At 43.3% G+C, this 19,104-nt stretch overlaps 1 protein-coding gene and 1 long non-coding RNA gene across 2 annotated transcripts; one reads left to right on the top strand and one right to left on the bottom strand.

Moving 5' to 3' along the window:
* Nucleotides 1-12: 12 nt before the first annotated feature.
* Nucleotides 13-9,135, top strand: LOC138155395 (uncharacterized). The gene is made up of 2 exons (XR_011166822.1): nucleotides 13-389; nucleotides 8,634-9,135. It is a non-coding gene; the product is annotated as an uncharacterized lncRNA (long non-coding RNA).
* A 71-nt stretch (nucleotides 9,136-9,206) lies between these two features.
* On the bottom strand, nucleotides 9,207-13,543 carry APOA5 (apolipoprotein A5). The gene is made up of 4 exons (XM_069080070.1): nucleotides 13,519-13,543; nucleotides 12,912-12,968; nucleotides 11,659-11,770; nucleotides 9,207-10,936 (listed from the first exon to the last, which is right to left on the bottom strand). The coding sequence occupies exons 1-4, from the start codon at nucleotides 13,541-13,543 to the stop codon at nucleotides 9,973-9,975; spliced, it is 1,158 nt and encodes a 385-aa protein (XP_068936171.1). The 3' UTR covers nucleotides 9,207-9,972.
* Between the last annotated feature and the right edge of the window lie 5,561 nt (nucleotides 13,544-19,104).

The raw sequence follows: 19,104 nt of genomic DNA, 5'->3' as shown, positions 1-19,104 counted from the left end.
GTGTAGGATAGCTCCGCCCTACGCGGCGTCGAGATCACAGCTTTTCTCCGTACACCAAGCTTTGCACTTCTTCTCTCCGACCGTACGTTCTGTCGTTCCTGCCCGCTCAGGCCTCTACCTCCCCCGCGCCCCCTGAAGCTCCCCCGTCTCGGACCCACCTCGGACTTGCCCATCTCCGTGTGCTCCTCCCTCACCTGTCCCTGCCCCCCACCTCAGGAATAAAGGGAGAGGCCCCTTTGGTCCCACATCCCTTCCTCTCAGATTGTCCCCACGTTCTAGGGCTCCTTCGAATGCGGCCTGGTCCTGAAGCCCCGAGCCGCAGGCGTCCTCTCTCAGGTTGGCCTCTAGTCGCGTGGCCGCCAGGGTCAGTGCGGAGCCCGCGTCCGGAGGTGAGCACCCCCGCTCAAGTCTTCTGCTCCATCCCAGTTTAAGCTCCTCCCCTCGGAGCTGCTGGGTATCCCAGGAAGAGTCACGGATGTGAAATTAGGGAGAGCTGGGTTCAGATGCCACCTCGGGCACTTGCTGACTGTGCGGGTGTCCCTGGCCAAGCCGCTGAACTCCTCTCCGCTTCAGGGTCTTCAGCTGTAAAATGGGGATAATGACACCAATCTGCGCGAGTCCCCGTGGGGATCAAACGAGACTGGATCCTCTCTGCTTTCAGTCCTCTTTGCTTGTCATCCTTTCCCCAGCAGCCATTCCAAGCCTTTCCAGTGCCCGAGCCCAGCGCCCCCAGCGCCCCGTCCTTTCTGCAGGTGACCCCCCTCCTCAGTACCTCGGAGCTTCTTTGCATCCCCACCCACCTGCTCCTTTCGCTTCCATCCCAGAAGATAAAGTGGCTTGTCTCCTCAATCTTATCCCCTCCCATATTCAAGAACTTGTTGCATCCATCATTATTTCTCAGATCTTATTTCTGCCTAGTCTTGTCTCCTTACAGATATGCTCAGGTCTTGCATGTCCTTTCAAAACAAACAAAACAAACCCCTCCTCCCTTTTAGCTAAATCCTTACATTCATATGATTCTGTCATCAGACCACTGATTCAATCCTCAACTCCTTAGACCAGGAGTGGGGAACCTGCGGCCTTGAGGCCACTTATGGCCCTCTAGGTCCCCAAGTGCAGCCCTTTGACGGAACTTCAAAGAACTTCATAGAACAAAAAACTTCACAGAACAAATCCCCAGAATAAAAGGATTTGTTCTGTAAAACTTGGACTCAGTCAAAAGGCCTCACCCAAGGACCTAGAAGTCTGCACATATTGGCCTCAAGGCCGAAGGTTCCCCATCTCTGCCTTCCAATCAGATCCCTCTACTGGAACCACTCTTTCAAAGGGCATCAGTAACCTCTTCTTTTTTCAATTTAACGGCTTTTTCTGAGGCTTCATTCTCTTTGACGTTTTTTATGAAGATGTATCATCATAGCCAAAATTGTTATGCCATTTTAAGGTTTGCAAAGCATTTTATATTCAGTATCTTATTTAACAACAACCTTGGGAAATAGGTAGTACAGGTATTCCTATTTTACAGATGAGGAAACTGAGGCTCAGAGAGCTTGTGATTTGCCCATGATCCCATTATTTGTTATAAGCATTTCAAGTGGGATATAAACCTGGTTCTCTCCTGACTCTAAGGGTTATCTCTTGACTCTCTGTTCCATTAGTTTCAAGCACATTTTTCAGGCTAATTTGTTAGTTCATTATCTTTACCTTATAAGTCCAGGTATCCTCAAAGACTCCTTGGAACTCTCCTTTATACTCTGCCACTTGGTCATCTCTTCCAATGCCATAGATTCAATTATCACTACTGTGTCATTGACCCCCTTACAGATAATCTTATATCTGTAAATCCAATCCTAATTTCTTTTCCTGAATTCCTGTCCTTCGTTGTCATCTGCTTGTTGGATATCTCCATCCAGATGTCCTGGTGTCACCTCAAGGCACAACTTTTTTTTAACTGAAATTATCTGTTCTTATGTCAACTTCTCCTGTCATCTTTGCTATTTCTGTTGATGGCATTCCATTCTCCTTCCACCCCCACCCCCAGTCACCTACACTCCAAATTTCAGTTAGCTTTGACTCATTTCTCCCACTCGACTCCCAGAAGTCAGAGGGTTTGTTAAGTCCTATTAGCATAACTTCTTTTGAATCTATCTCTTTTCCATTCATATTGATATAACCCCCATTCAGGCCTTTATCGCCTATTGCTTATACTCTTGAAACAGTCTCTTCAATAGTCCCTCTGCCTCTAGTTTCTTTCCTCTTTTGTTCCATCCTTCACAGAGCTGCCAAAATAAAGTTCCTAAGGTACAGGTCTGACCATATCACTCTGATTCAAAAGCCTTCACTTTCTCCCTACTCTGTAACATTGTGATGGAATCCTAATTAAGCTGCCCCCAGCCCCAATATTCAAACTTCATTGTAGACCTTGCCCTAGTGAACTGCAGGCCCACTGCACCTACCTAGCCTCCCCACCACCACCAATGTCCTAACTTCTTTGTACATTTCTCACTGCTCACTGGAACAACAGGTGTGTCCCTGAACTCTTAGTTCCCACAGAAACAGTAGGTGTGTCCATGTGATGGGAACCTAGCTACTACCTCTACCTGGTCACTGCCCCCAGACCCATTCCCACAGAAACAGGTGTATTATTGTATTCAATCACAATCACATCATCCATCTAGGCTAAGACTGGGCCACAATACCTAACTATCTGTCTTAACCAGACAGTACCACAATAGCTAGCCAGTTGGAGGGCAGAATGACCAGAACATTTAACCACCCAACCATAGATGGGACCATACCGCCATTACCTAATCCCTTAACAAACTCCTCCTGCCTTTTTAATATTAATGATATTCCTCTAGTCTATGTAAATTTCTGTTATGTAATTGCATCTTTACCCTATAAAAATCCTTCTTGCTTTCTCTAAAGTTGCTGGTTCTTCTTGGAACTTGGTCTGCTTCATGAGAGCATCAATCTCAATAAATGCCTATACTTGGATTGGAGGTGTTCTGACTCTGAATTCTTTGAGACCGATCCACCACAACACATCATGAAACCACAACAGTTTTTGGGTGGGCAAAGTCCCCACCTCAACAATTTTTGGCGTCCCTGGGTTTAAACCGCAACAACTGTACAGTAGAAAAATGGGTTTGAAGTCCTAGGATCTGGATTCAAATCATCTCTCACCTATTAGTTTGTTCCATCCTCTTTACCTCTCGACTTCAGTTACCTCATCTGTAAAGTAAGGGAGTAAGACTAGATGACCTCCAAGTCACCTAGATGCCCAGGGTGGTACAGTAGATAGCCAGGGGCCAGAATCAGGAAGACTACAATTCAAACATGACCTCAGACATTTACTAGCTGTGTGACCCTAGGCAAGTCACTTAACCTCTCTCAGTTTCTTCAACTGTAAAATAAGGATAATAATAGCACCATATTCTCAGGTTGTTGCAAGGATCAAATGAGATATTTGTAAAGCATTTAGCACAGTGATTGGCATATAGTAGGTGCTATTATAAAAGTTTGTCTTCCCTTCCCCCCCTGACTTTTTCCTGCTCAAAAGTCTATGAGCCCAATAATTGACTAAGCCCTTAAAAACTTCCAAAGTGCTTACATACATTGTCTCATTAGCTTGGTATTTATGACCCCTCACAATCTGGTTCCAACCTACCTCTCCTGCCTTGCTCTGTACTTCTCTCCGTCATGTACTATTTTTCAGTTAAACTGAACTACCAGCTGTTTCCCAAACTCAATATGCCATCTTCCACCTTCATGCTACCTCTTGTCATTAATTGGCATCTCTGGAGATAATCTCTAGTGGAGTCCTTCAGGAGTTTGTCCTTGGCCTTGTGTTACTCATCATCCATGTCATTTCCCCTAACTATGAATATTTCCCAGGGTTCTGTCCTAGACCTTCTCTTCACCTCTATACTCTTTCACTCTTGGTAACCTCATTAACTACTATGGGTTAACTTGGATTAACATGGGTTTAATTTTCTTGGGTACTTTTCCCATTCTTAGAATGCACAGCTTCCTTATCTCTTCATTTCAGAATCCTTGCATCCCTTCAAGGTTCAATTTGGATGCCACCTCCTCCATGAAGCCTTTCTGAATTCCCCTAGCCAAAAGAATGTGTTCTTAACCTTCTTAAATTTTCTTTATACACTTTGGATCTTTCCTTTGCTCCCAACACAGTAAGTACAAGTTTGATACTCATCTGTGTACATTTGGCATGTGCCACAATCAGTAATTTTACAAGCATTTATTAAACACATGCTACATGCCAAGCACTTCGCACAGAAGATTGTTAGCTCTGTAAAGACAAGGACTGTCAAATGTTATTTTGTATTCTTAGCACCCAGTACACCTTATACATACATACTTTACAGATGTCCTTCATTCTCCTTGCTCTCACATGAATTTCCTTCAATAAAGGGATTTGTTATAGGATTATTTATCAGGATAGATGGGATGCTAACAGACAAAATGAATAGAAGACAGAAGTTCTTCACTTTTTGTGTGTCTAGTAACCCTGTCCAAATATTAAGGATGATCCTTGACCTGGGAAGAAGAGATCATCAATGATTAACAGGGATTTGATGCCTAAGATAACTGAGGAGATAGTAAGAGAAACTAGTTGCCCTCTGTGACTTCAAACCAACATGGGTCAGAAAGAACTTTGATCCCAGGGCTGATACAAGTAAAGAGTTCCTGTAAATGATCTTTTGAATAATCCTAGGAAACAATAGAGTACTATAGGAGTGGAGACAGGCAAATGTTTTCCCAGTTTTGAAAAAAGGGAAGAAATCAAACTAGTGACAAATAAGCTTAACTGCCATTCCTGGCAAAATTCTAGAACATGTGAGTATATCATATAAAGAGGTAAATGTTGATTGCTCAGAAGACTGCATGTTTTATTAAGAAAAGGTCATACAAAATTTCCTTTCTTGACATGGTTACCAGACAGATTTAGAGAGGTTCCTTAGACCTAGTATAATTGAGTTTTCGCAAAATATTAGACAAAGTCATATGTCATCCTTATGGACAACACTGGAGAGACTTTTTAAGAAGAAGAAAAAGGCACTGGATTTGGTATCAAAGGACATGGGTTCAAATTCCACCTCTGCCATTTTAACTTTTGTGTGACCTTGGGAAAGTCAAATAGTTCTCTGGGTTATTTTTTTCCTCTTCTATAAAATCAGGGGGTTGTACTAAATGGCCTCTAACACACCTTCCAGCTCCAAATCTATGATCCTGTCGAGAGATATGAACTACAGTTAAATGGATTTAGAATTGGTTGAATGACCCAAACTCATCATTATGGGTATCTTTAGAACTAGTCTCTAGTGGAGTCCTTCAAGAATTTGTCCTTGGCCCTGTGTTGTTCATCATTCATGTCAAATCCCCTAACTGTATGTATTCCCCAAGGTTCTATCCTAGACCTTCTCTTCTCCTTCCACACTCACTTTTATTAGCTGTGGTGGATTTAATGATCATCTCTATAAACAGATGACTCCTATATCTCTACGTCAAGCCCCAGTCTCTCCCCTGAGCTTCATTCCTACATCACCAATTGCCTATTAGATATTTCAAATAAGACATCTCAAAGATATCTCAAATTCAAGATGACTAAAACCAAATACATTATCTTTCCCTCAATAACCTCCCTTCTTCCAAACTTCACTATTTCTGTCAATGGCACCACCATCCTTCCAGTGTCTCAGGTCTGTAATCTTGGCATTATCCTCAACTCATTCTCCCTCAATCCACATATCAGATATGTTGCCAAATCATGCCATTTTTGTGTATACAATATCTCTTGTGTCTAACCCCATCTCTCTTCTCTCACATAGCTACCACTTTAGTTCAGGCCCTCGTTTCCTCTCTCCTAGATTATTTCAGCCCTCACTCACTCAAATCCAAGTCAACTGCAAGTCATGTAATCATTTCCCCGATGTCATGGTCCTCTCTTCGAGAACAAAGGACAAACACAACAACAATGTTATTTCAACAGCTTAGTCTCCCTGTCTCAAGTTTCTTTCCGAATCAGTGCATCCCAAACAATGCCACAAGAGTAAGTTTTCTTGAGGACAGATCTGACCGTGTGAGTGACTCCCCTGTTTAACCAGTTCCAATGGCTTCCTAGTACCTCCAGGTACGGTAGTGTCAAGATCAAAGAGAAATAGATCCCTTCAGGCTGCATGTTGATGTTGTTGTTGTTTCAGTCATGTCCAAATCTTCGTGACTCATTTGGGGTTTTCTTGGCAAAAATACTGGAGTGGTTTGCCATTTCCTTCTCCCACTTATTTTACAGATGAGGAAACTAAGGCAAACAGGATTAGATAACTTGCCCAGGGTCACATAGCTAGTAAGTATCTGAAGCCAAATTTAAAATCAGGTCTCCATGACTCCAGGCTTGGTTCTCTATCCACAATTAATCACAAATTAACATTATGTTGTGTTTTTATTTATTTTATTAAACATTTTCAATTATATTTTTAATCTGGTTCCAGTAATTCTCCTGGCTACATGCAATCCAATGGGTCACAAGTTTGACACTTCTGTTCTAAGATAAAATATAAACTCCTCTGTTAGGCTATTAAAGTTCTACACAACCTAACCCCAACCTCTCTAGCTTTTCTCAACATTACTCTACTTCCCCTGCTCTATAACCCAAGTATAACCTGACATCTTTGTTAACCAACAAAAACATCTCTCCCTCATCTCTATGGATTTGCTCTGGACCCTATGCCAGATATGCACATCTTCCTTACTTCTGCCTCATAGGGTCCTTCTCTTCTTTTAAGATGCAATTCAAGCTCCATGTTCTATATGGAGTCTTTCCTGATCTTCCCACTGCTAGGACTCTCCCTCCCAAACTACCTTGCATTCAACTAATTTGTACTACTTTGTATTTTTAGGTATTTGTTAACTTTACATTTGTGTTTTTCTACACACACATATAAAAAACATGTATATTATGTATGTATATGTGTGTGTAAATTTATGATCCTTACTTCTAGTAAGAAGAAATTAATAGAAAAGAGGAAAGATAGTGATAATTTCAACGCATTCATATTTTAACAAAATTCGCAACATAAAAAACAAGTTTGCATCATGAGGATATATACATATGTGTGTATTTGTTGTTTTCCCTAGTAAAAAAGAAGGTCATTTTGAGAAAAGATTTTTTTTCATTCTTCGGACTTGAATTCGTTCTTCCTAATACAGTGCCTGGCACATAGTAGTCACTTAATAAATGCTTGTTAGTTGATTTGATTGATACAGAAACTGAAAATAAGACATTGATACTTGCCCATGGTTGCACAGCTAGTGAGTGTCTGAAGTAAGATTCACACCTAGGTCTTCTTGATGTGGAATCCATTACCTTACCCTCTACACAGACCTTGCTGCCTCTCAGTAGCAGATAACATCTCCCTTCTGTACTGCCCTAGAACAAGCTTTTTCTATCTCAGCTCCCCACCTGATAGGGCCCTTAGTGGGTGCTTTCAAAGTGACTAAGTCCAGATCCTCTGGGGTGAGGTTTTGTTCAAGGGGATGGTCAACATGTTTCTTGTGGGAGCCAAAAGTCCCTAGATACTGATACGAGGAAGAATTCAGTCTGAAATAAAGGAACCAGAAATGGAATTTAAGGCCAAATCACTTTATCCTGTAGTGTGACCCATCAAAAACTGTCAGTAGAATTTTTAAAAATGCTTTGCTTAACTAGCTTCCTCAGATGAATTAGTAGGCCTAATGCACCTAACTGCACCTGCTTTAGTAACCAAGTGCCACCAGGTGGCATACTAGCCTGACTGGATCAATTAATAATTATATAAATATTTGTAGAATATTCCCATTCTCATTATGTATCATCAGTAAAGGAAATCTCCTGCCTGGAAGTTCCTAACACCAATAAAATCCCAGATCTGATCCAAGAATAAAAGTAAATAAGTTATTCATGTGTCCCAAACACATACATTTTGATAGTGTAGCATTAAAAAAAAAAACTTGGATGCTTTTGCTCTGAGGAAAAGGAAGCTGTTACTGGTGTCTACAGTTTTGCTTCTCTCCACCAGCATAACTGCTTTCAAGTTGATCGATAAGGCCGACAATGATGGTCTTGTGCAGAAGCTGGGAGCAGTGGGGGAGCAATTTAAAGATACTTGAGAAGGTGCACTGGGATAGAGACCCAGGCTTTCACACACATTAACTAGCTGGCTAGGTGACATTAAGCACTTTCCCTCTTTAGGCTTCAGTTTGCCCATCTATATAATGAGGAATGGGAACAGATTTCAATGGCCTCTTATGTTTCTTTCTCTTCTAATCTCTAATTCTGTGACACATAAGAAGCTAAGGACGTTGACACAAGGACTAGGGAAATGAAGAAGGAACAGGCTTTAAAAATGACCCCAAGATGCAGTCAGGGTACAGGGAGACTGAGAGTATATGTGGCTGAAGAGAGCAATGATGAAGGATACTGTATTCATTCGACAACAGCCCTAGCATTAGTGTCCAGGGAGTACAGCTCCTCTTGGAGGGCTGTTGACTTGATTGAAATAAAGTGATATCAAGTCTTAGTGCAGTGCTTGGGGTGTGGTAATCACCTAATAAAGACTTTTTTCATTCCCTAATAGGATTTTATTGAAAATAACCACAATGAACAGCAGGAAGAGAAGAGATGGCTTCAGTCAAGACTGAGGGCCCTGGATGGTTCATCCAGGAGTTTTTCTAGGCCATGTCAGACCACTCTGACATAGAAGGTACTCTCTGGGGGAAGCAAGAGAAGCATTATGGTACTATGGGAAGAGCACTGGATGTGGGCTCAGAATCCCTGCTTTACCACTCACTGGCTATTCATTGCCAAATTCTCTAAGCCTCAGTTGCCTTATCTGTAAAATTAGGGAATTGAACTAGGTTGTCTCTAATATCTTTTTGCACACTAAATTTACGATTCTAGTATTATGGATATATTTTGCATGACTACATATGAATAACCCTATATCAAACTGAGAGAATTTGGAACTCAAAGTTTTTAAAATGAATGTCATAAATTGCTTTTACATGTAACTGGGGAAAAATAAAAAATAAGTATTAAAAATAAATAAATAAATTTATGATCCTAGGAGTAAAAGATGAGCAGAGAAGAGGAGAGACAGTTGATTTCAGTGCATCCATATATTAACAAAACTCACAATGTGAAAAAAAATAAGTTTACATCATGAAGAGGGCATATAGTCTGTAATGCAACAAGTTAACTAGTCCCAGGCAGCCTAGCAGTGGTTCAGAGATGGAAGTCCAGCTTCAGATATCTTTGAAATATCCCGGGTCCTTTTATGTACAGGAACAAGGCCTTTGCTGATCAATTTCAAACCAACAGGGCTCATATACATACATACATACATACATACATACATACATACATACACACACATGCACACACACACAAGTGCATACACCATTCCCTTCTCCCTTCAATTCCTCATACAGCATCAACTTTCATTAAAGGCATCAAGTCAGCCCTGTGGACCAGCAGTGGCTAGAAGCTGGCTAGAGGCAATCACCCCATCCAAGATGATCCCACTTAAGCAACACTCATCAACCAGAGGCTTAGTTAGTAAGCAAGGCTTGCAGCTAAGCAGAAATCTTCAGGTAGCCTTTGTAACTCTGCTCCTTTGGCTGAGAACTCACTCCTGATTCATAAGTGGGGAGATGGAAAACATGGGTTTGTCAAACCTGGCAATTGAAATACATCTGGACAAGAGAACCAGATGAAAGGATGCTGATCCCACAGGTGACGGCAACCTCTAAGGCCATAGCCTCAGACATTGGGATATACCTGTGCTTTGCTTAGAGTCAACCACCTTTGGTCCCAACAAAGGGACTGTTGAGAACTGAGTGGATGCTGGGGGCCTTGGGTTTAAGGACTTCCTAGAGGAAAATAGGGCAAAAGGTCCTGGGGCCTAGGGAAGGTCTTCAGGGAGCCCCAGACAGGCTATGCCCCTGATCTTGGAGATTATAATGAATGTCTTCCCAAAGAGCATCAAGGCGGGATCTTAGCTCTCCCAGGACTTTCCTATCCCCATCATCCCCCAGCTGCTCTGGAGAGAAGGCATTGTGGGCAGGGGGAGGTGGAGCCAACTGCTGTTGCAGTTCCTCTGTTTCACGGTCAATGGCTCTAGTGAAATCAGCAATCTCCTGGAAGGTATCAAGACGAAAGGCCTGCAGCCGCTGCTGTACCTCCTGCGTCAGCTCATCTGAGGACAGCCGGGAGTCTTGCCCTAACTCTCCCACATCCTCACCCTCTCTGGCTCCGGCATAGGCAGTGAGCTCATCCCGTAGCTGGTCCAAGTTGTCCTGGATGCGCGTGTGCAGGGCCTGGGCTTTCAGGGTCAGCTTCTTTGACAGAGCCTGGATATAGCGACTGAGGCGAGCTGGGCTAGTGGCAGCATGTGGAGCCACATTGCGATGCAGTTCCTGCACATGCTGCCCAATTCCTGTCACCAGCCTCTCAGCATAGGGATGGAACAGTGCTTTTACCCTCCCTGTATGATGAGCCACTTGGTCCTGAAATTCCTGAAGCAGACCCCGGGCCTCATTCATACCCCCCAGCAATTGGTTCTTGGTGTCCTCCCCAACCATTTTCAGCTGCTCCTGCAGCTCCTGAACCCCTAGGGCCAGTCGATCCATCAGCTCCATTGTATAGGGTTGAAGCTGCCTCCTCAACCGCTCCAAATTCCAGCCCACCCGCTGATGGACCTCCTTAGTGTATGGGGCCAGCCTGGTCCTCACCTCCTCCAGCTCCTTGTGTAGTTGGTGCTTCAGCTCTCTTGAGTCCAGAAAGAGCAAAGGAGGTTTTCCCTGTCCAGCCAATGGCTCTAGCTTCTCCAAGAAAGTGTCCACATTACTGAGGTCTTGTTCAATGTTGGCTTTCAGGTTCCTGGGGAGGAGGGATGCAAACATGTACTGGTCCAGACTGCTAGTTTTATGGGTTTTCCTAGCATATATACATATACCTGACCTCTACTCCCTAGGATCAAGTTCATCTACCACCCCAGGGAAACCATGATATTGAGCAGAAAAGGCAGTTGGCTCCAGAACCAGATCCTCATCAGACTCCCCAGCCTGATGTTTTTTTGGAGAGCACGTGCAGACATGGATATATGTAAACACATGCCACAACCATCTGAGCTCATCCTTTCTCTTTCCTTCTCACTGTCATAGCCACTGATGATCTGGGACAGAGAGACTGGTTGTTCAACTCCTTGAACCATGGAGGCCAACATTATCACATTGGGTCTAGTGGAGAAGGGAAAGTTGTGGGTTGGAGGCTGAATAAGATCACAGCCTCAGAGAAATGAGTCTTTACTACCTATAATGTGATTGATCCAAGTCTAGGCATTGGGTAGAGTGGTGAGAGAGAGGGAAGACAGAGAAAACTAGGTTATTCACTAGGCTTGGGTTTGGGGGTGAGGGAGATTTACTTTGACCTAAGGGGTTGGCTCCAGAGTGGAGAATACAACAGTTAGAGTCAGCCTTCAGTGGAGAGATGGGCAAGATGGGAAACAACAATCAGTTACACCCCTGGGGGTTCCCTTTCCTCCTCCACCTCCTCTGCCATCTGACCCTAACTTCTTAGAGGTCCAAGCCCTGGTCACTCACAGGAACTCCTTGCTGAGCTTCTGCTGCTCAGTCTGTTCTATTTGACCCTTCTCCTGGCTTCTCTGGCTGAAGTATTCCCAGAAGCCTTTGTACTCCTTAGCTGTTGTTGACACTGTGGAGAAATTGGAATTGAGGATGAGTGGGGGAGGGGACACAGCAGGGATCCTTTAACGTCATCCCTTCTTCCATAGAGGTCTACCTTCCCTTGAAGTCCTAGGAGAGAGAGAGAGAGTTTCTAGGACAGGAAGAGAAAAAGAGAAGAGAAAGAGGCCACATTCATAAAATCATAAAATTTCGTGCTGTAAGGGAATTTAGAGGTCTAGTCCAACCCTCTCATTTTACAGAGAAGAAAACTGAGGTTTAGATTAGGAGAAGTGATTTGCCCAAGGTCATTAGAGCTAATAAGTGGGTCAGGATTTGAAACCAGATCTTCTAATTTTCCACCAGTGTTCATTCCAGGCCAGGAGCCAAAAACTCACACTTGGGATCTCTTCTTGTATCCTGACAGTTACATGTTGCAAATGATTCGGTTCAATTTAATTCATTTCAGGTATCCACTATGTTCAGGAGCTAGAGATTCAAAGATATGGCCCCCACCCTCAAGGAGTGTACAGTCTAGTAGAGGAAATCACAAACGCACACACACACACACACACACACATACACACACACACACACACACACACAACCCTTATTCAAGACACACGAGGACAAAGTACGGGGAGAGGTTCATTAACAAAGAGCCTAATAGGGATTCAACCAAGCCAGAGAGTTAGCTGAATTGAGCTCACTTCCAAAATATTAAAAGGAAGCTCAGACTTGAAAATCTTTAGATCTTGCCTCTCAGCTTAGATTCCTGAATCCTTAGGTACAGACCCAATCAACATTTATTAAGCTCCTACTGTGTCCAGCACTGTGCTAAGTGCTAGGGATACAAAAGGAGGCAAAAGATAGCCCCTGCCCTCCTGGAGCTTACAATTTTTATTAAGACTCCCTATGGATGAGTCCCTAAGCCTAGAGGATAAAAAGACGGAAGTGAAAGAGTTCTTGCCCTCAAGGAATTTGCATTCTAGTAGGAGAGACCCTTGAGAATATACAGACTATAGATACAAAGTTAATACAAGGTAATTTGGGAGGGGGGGAAGTGCCCTAGAAGCTGGGGGGCAGGTGGCAGAGGAGGAAAGGAGGCACTTAAGCCTAGTACCCCAAATGTACCTCACCCCATCATTGTCGTCAGAAAAAGGAGCACCCACCTGAGAGGAGGGCCAGAACCAAGGCCAAGACTGTTGTTATCACTGCCATGATCCACCCTAAGAAGGAGGAAAAGTAAATAGAGTCAGAAGGGAAGAGCGGGGAGGGAACTAAGACTCACTGAATGTCAGAGCAGAAAGGGACCTTCAAGATGACCCAGCCCTAGAGCTTTTCTACAAAGCTCCTTGTAACCCTTCCCAGGGGCACAGGACATGGAGTTTCCTCCTAATTCCCATTCCAAAGCTAAGATTCTGGGAGGCAAACATCATGGACAGATAATAGAAAGTAAGAGGGCTTTTTTCCCAGAGATGAAGATGTCCCCATGTCTTACTGACACAGAAAAGATTCACTTTGTAAAATATACTACCATAGGCAAGAGCCCCAAGCAAAGAAATAGGTCTAGATGGAAAGCTGAGCCTCTGCTTGTGCCATTTACTCATCCATCTTCTTACCCAGTCTCTCATTTCATAAATGGAGAAACTGAGGTATGAGGAAAGGGAAGAAAGTACGTGGGCCCCAGTTTCCTGTTCTTGCCCGCATTTCTTTACCATAACCACCTGCCTTGATTGTTCTCTCCTAAGATGCAGGGACACCAACCTTCCCTCTCACCTGCCAAAATACCAGTTCTGGGCATAAGGAGCAAGCATTCAGCTTTATATCCCAGTGACCTGTGCCTTTGGCAACAGCTACTTCAGGCAAACACCACGTGGAGGTCTAAAGAAGAATGACCTCAACTACCGCCCAGCACTCACCTGCCACCCATGCAAGATGCCAGAGTTGACTCTGCCCAGAGATGACCTGTTGCTTGTTCTATGGCCCCTTTCAATAACCCCAACTTCTTTGAGGTTAATTGGCACCAACCCTTATTCTCTCTGGGAAGTCTGTCCTAGGGAAAAAGACACATCATGGAAATTTTCAATCTGGGCATGGACTAAGTTCTCTATCTAGTTTCTCTAAATCCTAGGACCTTTAACCTTCCCTACTGACATCCTACTCAGCATACATGCTGTATCCAGGCCCTAGTCTTACTCAACAGATTGTGTCCCTAGAACAAACAAGTGACAAATTATCCCCATCCTCCCACCAAACCCCAGCTAGCATGGCAAGGAAGGCCAAGAATGTATAGAGTTAAAAGTTTTCCTTTCTCCTTTATGAAATGATTCCAGAATAAGCATGGGAAGCCAAGGTCCAGGTAATGGACTTTCTAATGAGAAGCAGAAGCAAAATCCAAGCCCCACCCCAATGAAAGAGCATCTAAGGGGAAGACACCATAGCCAGGGACCCTCCAACTCCATCCTCCTAGCCCCAATTGATGCCTTAGATTTATATAAGGAAGGGCATTTTCTCCCCTCTTCCCCTCAACCTCCTCTGTCTCAACCTTTACCTACCTAAACTTGACTGACTGATGGAGGAATCTGACAATCAAAAAGGTTTAGTCACCTGCTTAAAGTGACAAGGAAGGGAGAGGGGCAGCTAGGTGACACAGTGAATAGGGTACTGGGTTTGGAGGCAGGAAGACTTGGGTCCAAATCTAGCTTCAGATACTTGCTAGCTGTGTGACCCTGGGCAAGTCATTTAACCCTGCTTGCCTCAGTTTTCTCATCTATAAAATGAACTCCAGAAGGAAAGGGCAAACCACTCCAGTCTCTCTGCCAAGAAAGCCCTATATGGGGTCATGAAGAGTCAGACATGACTGAAAATGACTGAACATGTTTGGATAAGCCAAGATCTACCTCTGGTTATTCTCGAATCAGGTCCCTAGAGGAAAAGAAATGGATCAAATACATTCCAGTAAGAGACAAAGGACAGTTATAAAGGAAAAGAAATGTTGGTATCTCTATAGGCTGGGCACCACAAAGAGTAAGAAGGTGACACCATAAAGGAGAGAATCTTGGCTTCTAAGCCAGAAGACTAATTCTAGGAGAATTAATAGTAAATCTAAATCATAGCTCTGGCTGTCAGCAGCTATGCAATCTTGGTAAATCACTTCACCTGTCAGTTCTCCAGACAATTCAGTTTGGTTTCATTTCAGTGTTAGCCTGAATTGGGCCACTACCTAATATGCCTCTCCCAGTTCTCAGTATCGAACTCGTCTTGTAGTGGGTCTTGTACTGTGTCTTATATCTCTAGACTCTAAACTCTTTAATGACAGAGACCACATCTTTGTGACAGTTAACACTAGGCCTTGAATAGCATAGATACTTGAATTGAGTCATTCATGTGTAGCTGGCAGGAATCAAGAAGAGAGCCCAGGACTGAGTTGTTGGCTCCTCGATCTGGAAAGGATGCTGCTAGTTTGGTGGGTCAAAAGATCTGGCTTCAAATCCTAGATCTGCCCAATGACCTGGAATCAGACACTGCACTTCTCTAGGGCTCAGTTTCTTCATCTGTAAAATAAGGTAGTTGAACCAGATGACCTATAATGTCCCTTCTAGCTCTAAAATCTTATAAATAGATCTGCTGTTTTGAGAACCGGGAAAAGCTAGGTCTCCAGTAGGTTGTGGAAACCAGGAACCAACTTTGTTTGGCTGGGCTCTAACTCATGAATTTTTGTACCTGTGGCAATTACTACAAACCACATACTGAGCACTCCTTCATTTGAAGCTGCTAGCATGCCGAACATTACTCTGGGATAGGAAAGCACAGATATGGAGACTGTGGTGTGATCCTGGAGAGACTACCATGCAAGAGTCAAGGGAGAGTGGGAAAGGAGCTCATCCCAAGCTGACGCATGGTAGCTTCCTATTTTAACTAATTAATATTGCTAACTAAGTCCTCTGGTTTAAAAAAAAATCCAGCTTAAGAGATTGTCCATGCTGTCAGAACCCACTAAACTTGGCACCCTATAAATTTATAACTGAGATACAAATCCCCAGTAACTCTGCTGTTTGGGCAGCCAAAAGAGGGAAGTTTAGCCTTTATGGTGAGTAAGGAAGAATATAAGCTTCTCAGAAAGTCATAAAAGGGGAGCCAAGATGGTGAAGTAACAGGAAGATGTATAGCCCAGCTCCCCAACACAACTCCTCTACAGCAATTTAGAAAATGCATCAAACTGAGTCCTGATAAGGAAATCCAAGAAAGAAAATCACAGTCATTTTTCTAGCACAGGTTGGCATAAGGAGACAGACAGAGAGGTCTTTGGACACTGGGTACAGGTTCTAGCCACAAGCAAAGGGCCAAGCAAATTGCTCCAGCACTCAGGGACTGAAAGAAGACCAAAGCTGTGGACCAAGACAGGAAGCACCAGAGCAAAACTAATGCAGAGTGTGGGAATGACTACCAACTGGTTGCTCATGACCAGCTCTGGATCACAGATGCAGGGCAGACTAAGAAGGCGACCTGCACCTAAGTGTGGCATGCCAGGATGAGGAATGGTCCCTAGGTTATATACCAAGCAAGGACCAAGTTCAGAGGCAAATAACGGCTATGTGGAGAAGAAATGGAAAGGAAATTAACCACTTGGCACAAGAGGTACAAAGTTATACCGAAGAAAAAAAAACTCCCTGAAAATCAGAATTAACTAAATGGAAGATAACAACTCCATGAAATATCAATAAATATTAAAACAAGATGAAAAGACTAAAAGAATTGAAGGAAATGTAAAGTATCCCATCACAAATACAACTCACCTGGAAAATAAAGCAAGGAGAGATAATCTAAGAACAATTGTAGAGCCTGAAAGCCATGCCCCCCTCCAAAAGAACCTAGACATCATATTTCAAGAAATTATAAAATAAATTGCCCAGGTCTCTTAGAACCAGAGGGTAAAGTAGAAGTAGAAAGAATTCACTGGTCATCTCCTGAAAAAAAGATACTACAAAATGAAAACTATGAAAACTTTCAGGAATATTTTAAAACTACAGGGTATCCAAGTCAAAGAGAAAGCCTTGGAAGAAGGGAAGTAGTAGTGTAAAACCCATAAGTGTGTTCTTCATTATTTGTTCTCAAAGAGAACCAATGACATCACAGGGTGATGGTTTGACTTGCTCATGAATTGGACTTAAATGAGGCAGAGTTGCACAAAGTTGTCAGCGTCATTCTCTCTTGCAGAGTCATCAAAGTCCAGTGGCAAGACAAAAGTCAAGATGCCTGGCAATGGCCTGAGATGCAATGGATAACCGTGGCGTCTTCTATGTCTGACCAAGCGTTAGGCACTCCACCGCGCATACTTCAGCCACCTTCCTGGCTGTTGAGACAAGTTGTTCTCATCCATCCATTATGCAATAAAAAGTCTTTGTGTGCTTGGGGTAGACATCCCCCTAATTCACCAATAGATTTGAGACCTATCAGTTACTCTCAACCTGACTTAGCTTGTCTTCTGGCCAGGGTGTGGCCATTGTGCATGGTACAGCTTCTTGGAACCACAGGTGAGAGTTGGGGGGACAGATGGACACCAAAGGTGAATGAGCAGCATTGTAAAGGGCTCAGCAAGCCCTCACACCAGAGGTGTTTGCTCTCCCTGAATTCCCTACACACCCCAAAACACATTAAACTGGGAATGAGAAGACCCAGCTCTCTGGGACTCAATTCCCTTATCTGAATAATGAGGGCAGTATTAGATTAGATGATGATGATAATGATGATGTAAGCTCCTTGAGGGCAGGAACTATCTTTTTGCCTCTTTTTGTATCCCCAGAACTTAGTATAGTGCCTGGCACATAGTAGGTGCTTAAGAAATGTTTATTGATGGATTTATGTCACATCTATATAAGTTTTCAAAGTACTTTTCTTGGAAACAAACACAATGAAAGGGTTTTTTGCATCAATAATATTAGTAATAGCAAATACTCACATAGCATATCATGGTGATCAAACACATCTTGTACACTATTTTATTTGGTTCTCAAAAAACCCTGAAAGGTAAGACAGGCATGATCCTCCTGTGACGGAGGAAGAAATAGACCCAGAGAACAGAAATTACTTACCTGATGTCATACTGGGTGGCAGAATTGGTACACAAACCCAGGTCTCCTGGCTTGGAGTCCAGTGTCCTTTCTATATCACAGCAGCAGATAATGTCTAAGCACTACTGTTTTGTGCTGGATCAGACACATCCAGAATTAAAAGAGCATTAGATTTCTGAATTTGACTTAGTCCAGAACCCTAACTAGTCCATGGTTGCCAAGGGGAAGAGGGGGAGGGCTTTTCTATTTGTATCTTTAGCACTTAGCACAGTGCTTTGTACATAATTAGCACTTGATATATAATCTTTTCATCTATTCATCCATTTGAGTCACTAACCTGTTTTCAGAGTCAGAAAACCTGGGTTTGAAACCAAGTCCTATTACTTACAAATTATGTGCTTCCTTCCATAGAGTGTCTTACCTCTTTCTCTGATCTAGCCCCACATCCCCTGGGTTGCCACCCTTCTGGGGTACCATCACTTCAATGCTCGTCTCTCCAGATGCCTTTTCCATTAACCCAGAAGCAGGGGTTAGTAAGGGCGCTCTGAAGTTCTAGCAGCCCACTAGGTCATCAATTCTTATATGAGATCCACTGAACCCCAAGGAGTCCATGATAGATTTCAGGAAGTCCATGAATTTGAATTTGAAAAAAATTTCCTCTTCATTTTGCAATAATTAGGGTCCATAGGTTTCACCAGAATGCCAAAGAGGTCCATGACACAAAAAAGTTAAGAACCCCTGTCCTAGGGGCATGAACAGGCTAGATGGTCCTTTGAGCCCCTGTGGGGTCTCCCTGCTTCCTCCCAGCTTATCCAACTGAATTGGTCCTCAGCATAGTTAACAACTGATTCTTGGGATTCCTAACTACAGAGTCTATAGCTCCATAGATTCTCTCTCATGCTCTTAAAAAAAAAAAAGTTCCAACGGCTTGTTTCAAGTGGATTTATTGCCAGGAGAGACCCAGGAAATACAGAAGGGCTATGTTCTCTAAGTGATAACTACCAGAAAGAGGCCTTTAAAAAAGGGAATGCCGGGAAGGAAGCCCACTTTGCAACCACACCTGAGACATCTCTAATAGCCAGCATCGGTCTGGTTCCCCCCATCTCCACTCTATTTTTGAAGCTAGTTGTCTAATAGATTCCAGGAAAGCCAGATGACTGTAGTCATGACCTCAAGAGCAATATCCTGAAGGGGAAAGGGCAGCCAAGCCTAGAGAGTGTAGTCCATACACCCCTCCACACACACACCCTGGAGTAGAGTCCAAACCCCCCCTCATCCCCACCTATATAAG

Source organism: Petaurus breviceps, unplaced genomic scaffold (assembly GCF_028583685.1).
Source record: "Petaurus breviceps papuanus isolate PSGF00001 unplaced genomic scaffold, PetGlider_PUasm1.0 91133, whole genome shotgun sequence".
In the NCBI taxonomy this organism is placed as follows: Eukaryota; Metazoa; Chordata; class Mammalia; order Diprotodontia; family Petauridae; genus Petaurus; species Petaurus breviceps.
This window is presented reverse-complemented; position numbering and strand designations above follow the sequence as displayed.